This window comes from Salvia hispanica, chromosome 3, assembly GCF_029641045.1.
Source record: "Salvia hispanica isolate PSC_SH4W2 chromosome 3, Shi_PSC_v1, whole genome shotgun sequence".
Taxonomy (NCBI): domain Eukaryota; kingdom Viridiplantae; phylum Streptophyta; class Magnoliopsida; order Lamiales; family Lamiaceae; genus Salvia; species Salvia hispanica.
The window spans coordinates 23878264-23884814 of NC_142694.1; the positions used below are offsets into that span (position 1 = coordinate 23878264).

General features: G+C 49.7%; 1 protein-coding gene and 1 pseudogene across 1 annotated transcript; both read left to right on the top strand.

The window, feature by feature from the left end:
• Positions 1-801: 801 nt before the first annotated feature.
• On the top strand, positions 802-5347 carry LOC148930408 (uncharacterized; annotated as a pseudogene).
• Positions 5348-5437: 90 nt separating this feature from the next.
• Positions 5438-5935, top strand: LOC148930409 (uncharacterized). Its single transcript, XM_089066460.1, has one exon. The coding sequence runs from the start codon at positions 5438-5440 to the stop codon at positions 5933-5935; it is 498 nt and encodes a 165-aa protein (XP_088922586.1).
• The last annotated feature ends 616 nt before the right edge of the window (positions 5936-6551 follow it).

The window sequence follows — 6551 nt, forward strand, 5'->3', positions numbered from 1 at the left end:
CCAACCCTAGGGTCCTTAGAATATAAATAGGCGCTATATTCATCAATAAAGATCATCGAAATTCGCCTAGTTTCCCTTCTCTTATTTATCTGTTTTCTTCAATCCTAAGCGGTCGTCGGGATAAGCCTCCCGTGACTTCTTCTATCTCTTTTCCGACCTACATTGAGAGGAATTCTCTTAACAAACTGGTGTTTTCACTGAACTCATGGACGATAAATTTCCGAAGGTCAGACGAACGACTGGTTTTGCGATGGTTCAGTCCACGGCGACGCCAATCACGGTGGGGGTCTCTTCCGGATCGGGTACTCAGGAACCGAACCCTGTGTCAACGATGTTCGAGCACATTCTGGCTTCGTTAGCGCGGTTCGAGACGTGTATGGATGACTTTGATCGACGGTTAGTTCCGCCGAGATCGGAAGCGGCTCACAGCTTAGGTCTTCCGTCTCACTGGTTTGCTGATTCTCTGCCGAAAACGGCACCACTTTCAATCCCTACACAATCGGTAGTGACGAGTATACCGCATCATCCCCGTTCTTCGTGGGAACGACCATGGTCAGGGTCTGGGATGACCGTGGGAATTCACGCCAACAGCTCGGCAGCGCAACCTTCTTCTATGCCAAGTATACTGGGGAGTTTTGGTATGGGTTCGCATTCTGGCTCGGGGGCACTGCCGTCGTGGGAGCCTCCTGGAATCACGCAGGGGATGGGGTTACCGTCGGGACGTGCACCGACTTCTTGGGATAATCCGATGTGGCACAATCAGGGGGTCAGCGTCAATGGGAGCAACCGAGGGATGTCAAGATGAAACCTCCACCCTTCAACGGTACAGATGCTGTGAATTCGATTGCTCGTGTCCAGTATTATTTTGATCACATAATGATGCCCGAGGCATATCGCCTCCACTATGCGGTAATGCTTTTCGAGCAGCAAGCGGCCGAATGGGTGTTTAATTATCAGGCCAGCAACCCGGTGGTGCTTTGGAACGACTTCTTGGAGGACGTGCGGCGACGCTTTGACCCGCAGAGTTTCGAAGATTATTTGGGACTAATAGCTAAATTGGTGCAGACAGGGTCTTTGGCAGACTACAACGCTACTTTTGAGTCAGTGCGGAATCGAATCCCGAACATTCCAGAATCTACCTTTTTGCCTATTTACATTGCAGGCGTCCAGCAGCCGGTCCGAAGTCAGGTAAAACATCACCATTCGAGATCAGTGGCGGCGACAATGGCACTTGCTATTGAGTTCGATGCCAGCACGGACAAGTCAGCAGCCCAGCAGGGCTCCCAACGCCGCAATTGGACACCCAGAGACCAAAAGGGCCCACCTGCGATGGCGCCTCAGCAGCAACAACGCTCCCAAGGGGCGACCAAACCTGTTTATGCACGAGGTCCAGATTATTCTAAGCTTTCGGTGATCCACCTAACGGCGGCAGAACGGGCGGACCGTACACGCCGGGGTTTGTGTGTGTATTGTAAGGAGAAGTGGGTGCAAGGTTATGCCTGCAAGCGACCCTTTCTACCCTATATGGGTGGTGAGGACATTGAGGAAGTGGAGGAGATAGAACCGCCGTCGGATCAGCAGGAGCCTGAGGTCATCACGGCTAATCTTTCGCACATTTATGCGATGGACGGCCGTCAGCGGCCGGAGGTGATGGAATTCAGGGGCACGATTGGTGCCGATCCGGTGGTTATTTTGGTGGATACGGGCAGCCCCCATGATTTTTTGCATCCGACAGTGGCATAGAAACTGTCGCTTCCACTAACGGCGGTTAAGCCGTTCCGGGTGTATGTAGGTAACGGCGCTTCGTTGGCATGTTCCCACGCTGGCCTGCAGACTCGGGTAGTGATTCAATCTCAGGTGTTCCTGATTGATTTACACATTCTACCTGTTCATGCGCCGGACGTGATCCTCAGATTGGCTTGGCTTAAATCATTGCGACATGTGACGAGTGATTTTGTGGACGGGACGTTGGAATTTTGCGCAACAGGTCTCCATTTCGTTTGAAGGTGTCCACTCTGGCAGCAAGACCAGCCTCCCTCAAGACTGTGGCAAATCTGTTGTCCCTGCAAGGTTCGGTGGAGTTATACGAACTGGTCTCGGTGTCTAAAGATGATGACCAAAGTGCCACGACCGAATCACCTCACTTTCCCGATAATCTAGATCCCATGGTGTTAGCGGTTCTGCGTTCGTACGAAGTTGTGTTCAGTACTCCGAGTGGTGTGCTGCTTCCCCGCCCATCTGATCACCGCATTCATTTGCTCCCGAATGCCAAACCAGTCAATGTGCGACCATATAGATACCCTTACTTCCAGAAGAACGAAATTGAGAAGCAGGTCAAGGAGATGCTAGCGTCGGGGGTGATCAGGCCGAGCCAGAGTGAAGGATCCATGTATTTTATGATCCATTTCACAAGGATTTACCCATTGATGATGCTTGATCTAGGTATTTTTATGAGATTGATTTTCTATTTAACAAAAACAACAAAGATATAAAGAGATCCAACCACAAAAATTAAATCTAAACAAGAATGGATGGAAGATTAGGAATGGAAAGCATGTGTATAATGATGAGCTAAAAGAGTTATGACTATAGGACCTTGACAAAAAAATTGGAAACAACCCTAGGCAACTTTCAATAGCTCTATCACCCCTTAGCTCCACTACTCAATGGATACACCCCATTGATGCATACCTCTACTTGAATCAATCAATGATGAAAACAAGCAACCTTCAGGGAAGGAATTGGATATAATCCTCAAAGAGGAAACTTAGGGTAGAAACTTTAATTCAGCAAAATCTAGCAAATGAAATGACAACCAGAAGGTATTTATACTAAGGGTCCAAAAATAGAAAATTGGCCCACAAAATCTAAATCTCGGCTTATTCCCCCAGCCCGGGCGTTTTATACAGGTCAAAATGCCCGGCCCGGGCGTTTGTGCTGTCCCCGGGTGATTTTCACAAGCGAAACGCCCGGTCCGGGCGTTCTTCATCCGGGGGGGTTTCGCCATTCCGCCCGGGTCGGGCGTTTTCCATAGGCAAAAACGCTCGGTCGGGCGTTCTACCTGAAGCTCCCGGCCTTTTCTGCGCGACTTATGTAAATAACCGCCATAACTCCCTCATTAAGACTCCGATTGGGATGTGCAAGATACCCACGCGAAGCTGATTCCAAGAAGAAGACAATGGTGGTAGTTTCATAGCTTTCGGATGTCATCTCGATAGGACGGTTGTCGGTTGAATCCAGCTGTAGTTGAAATCTTTGACGCACGGCTTCCATGATCTTATCATCCTCCCCTTCTTGGAAAGGATTTGTCCTCAAATCCGAGCCGTCTCTATTCATTGCCTCGTCGGGAGGCCCTCTAGCTTTGTTGGACCATTGGCTTGTCTTCTCTTTCATCCTTGGGCCCCAATCAACCCATGGCTCACGCCGAAGTGAAGACCCTTGAGTTCTCTTCCCGATTCCTACGTCGGATGAATTGTTTGACGAATTAGGGTCAGCACGTTTTTTCACCAAGCTCGATTTACGATCCGGTTACCACCAGATTCGGATGCACGCAGATGACGTCTTCAAAACAGCCTTCCGGACTCACGACGGCCATTTTGAGTTTCTTGTCATGTCGTCCGGCTTGACTAATGCTCCGTCTACATTTCAGGTTGCTGCGCCTCTTTGTTATCGTCTTTTTTTATGATATTTTGTTCTACAGCCCCACCCTGGAGTCCCACGTTCGCCACTTGCATGAGGTACTTACAATACTGAAGGCTAATCGTTTTTTGTCAAGATGTCCAAGTGTGTTTTTTGCAGAACGATAGTTGAATATTTAGGGCATCTCATCTCGGGGGGCCAGCTGAAGGCCGATTCGGAGAAAATTGCGGCTATGGTCGCATGGCTTGTCCCGACGTCAGTAAAGCAGTTGCGGGGATTCTTGGGCCTTACTGGCTATTATCGCCGGTTTGTGGCGAATTATGCAACGTTTGTTTGGTCTTCCGCCGCGGAGGAAAGCTTTCAGGCCCTGAAGGCCACAATGACGTCGGCGCCGGTACTGTGTTTGCCGGATTTTTCAAAAACATTTTATATCGAGGCCAACGCTTCGGCCTTCGGTGTCGGAGCTGTGCTCCTGCAGGATGGCCATCCCTTGGCTTACTTTAGCAAAAAACAAGGTCCTCGGAGGAAGGTGTCTTCCACTTATCATAAAGAGTTGTATGCGATCGTGGAAACTGTAGAGAAATGGCGTCAGTACTTATTAGGGCGAGAATTCGTGATCCGAAGTGATCAGAAAAGTTTGAAGGAACTGTTGCAGCAAATTATCCAAACTCTGGATCAACAATTTTATGCGAGGAAGATAATGGGGTACAAGTTCCACATTGAATATAAGACCGGGGATTCCAATAAAGTGGCAGACGCTTTGTCCAGGAGGGACATGGTGCCCGATGATGGCACGGAGGACCGCGAGCAAATGGAGTCGGCGCTGCTCGCGCTAGTGGCACATCCAGTGCCGGACATTTTGGAGACTCTCCGCGCCGAAGCAGAATCGCTGGTTGAGCTGCTGCGGATTCGTGCACACATTGAGGATGGCACGGCGGGCTCGGAGTTGACATTGGTAGGCGGACTGATTTATAGTGGTCGCCGTATCTACATGGGCGAGTTGTCAGCGGAAAAATTACCGCTGCTTCATGATCACCATTCATCGCCGCAAGCTGGCCACCTAGGAGTGGACAGAACTTTTCGCCGGATTGCGGAGCAGTTCTATTGGAAGAATATGCGGAGGGAAGTTAAGAAATTTGTGGAGGCTTGCTTGGAATACCAGACTACTAAGTATTCGACGCAGAAGCCGGCTGGGCTATTGCAACCTTTGTCTATTCCTTCGCAGGTGTGGGATGATGTGTCTATGGATTTTGAAACGAGCCTTCCTCAATCCTGGGGTTTCACTACCATTATGGTTGTGGTCGATCGATTGACCAAGTATGCGCACTTCGCTCCGCTGCCACCGCATTTCAACGCCCTGCGGGTAACGAATTTATTTATTGAGACCGTGGTTAAGCATCATGGGTTCCTAAAGACATTGGTCTCATACAGAGATTTGGTTTTCTTGAATGATGTATGGGAAGAGATGTTGTGTTTGAGTGGTACTAAATTGTATTTCACTACCGCTTATCATCCTCAATCTAACGGCCAGACAGAGGTGCGAAACCGCGGGCTGGAACAGTACTTACGGACGTTTGTGGCAGACAAGCCGAACAAGTGGATGATTTTTTTGCCATGGGCGGAGTTATCCTTGAATTCTTCTTCCACGAAGGTACTTCACCATTCAAGGCGCTATATGGGCGTGATCCTCCTCCATTGGTGGCGGTAGAGCCGTCGAGTTCGACACCCTCAGACGTAGAATTCATCAGCGAGGTGAGTTGGTCGTCGCCTTGCGCGGCAACTTGGAGCACAGCAGCGCATGCGGGCGGCAGCGAACAAGCATCGCAGACATGTGGAGTTTGAGGTAGGGGATATGGTCTTGTTGAAGCTGCAGCAGTATCAACAGTACTCAGTAGCCAAGCCGTTGTCTTCAAAACTGGCGCGCAGGTTATACGGGCGGTTTGAGGTTCTGGAGCGCATTGGGCAGGTGGCATATCGCATGCGGTTGCCGGAGGGTAGTAGGGTCCATAACGTGTTCCATGTCAGTTTCCTTCACCCGTTTGTGCAAGTAGTGTCACCGGAGGCATTGGTGCTACCCCCTCTGTTTGCTCGGGGTCGTCCTGTTTCGAGGCCGCGGAAATGGGTAGTTGGCCGCACGGTGCGGCGAGATGGGGTGCCTTTGGAGGAGGCCTTGATTGAATGGGAAGACGATGGTGGTGCGAATCCGACGTGGGAACAACTGGCGGCGGTTCGTCGACGTTTTCCGGACCTGATCCTTGAGGACAAGGATCTTGCTAACCGGAGGGGGGGGGGTTGATACGAGTGCCCCTTTAGTCCAAGCGGAGCAGCGGCGTGAGACCATTGAAGATACAGAGGTTGAGTAGTTGCCGGGACCGGAGCTGAGTTGTGAGACGGTGGAACGCGGAAGGCCTTCGCCGAGAGAGACGAACAAGAAGCCGAGAAGGAGAACAAGACCACCAGTTAGATTTGGCGACTTCGTCTCCAAATAAGGCGTGGGGAGTTTTTTACTATTTCAGTTATAATTTATTTTTTGCTTTGGTTATTTTTATTATTATTTTTGAATAATTTGGTCGAGCGAATTATAAGCTTCGTTCCAGGTTTTCTTTGTTGGTTCTTTCTCGGGCCGTAAAGTCGAACCAACCCTAGGGTCCTTAGAATATAAATAGGCGCTAAATTCATCAATAAAGATCATCGAAATTCGCCTACTTTCTCTTCTCTTATTTCTCTGTTTTCTTCAACCCTAAGCGGTCGTCAGGAATAAGCCTCCCGTGACTTCTTCTCTTTTCCGACCTACGTTGAGAGGAATTCTCTTAACAGAAGCCTTGGAAGAAACCGAACATAATGGAGGAGTTCTTTGCATACGGAACGTAGGGCTGTGAATCATCTTTTGTCTCGTAGAGGTGCTACTCAAT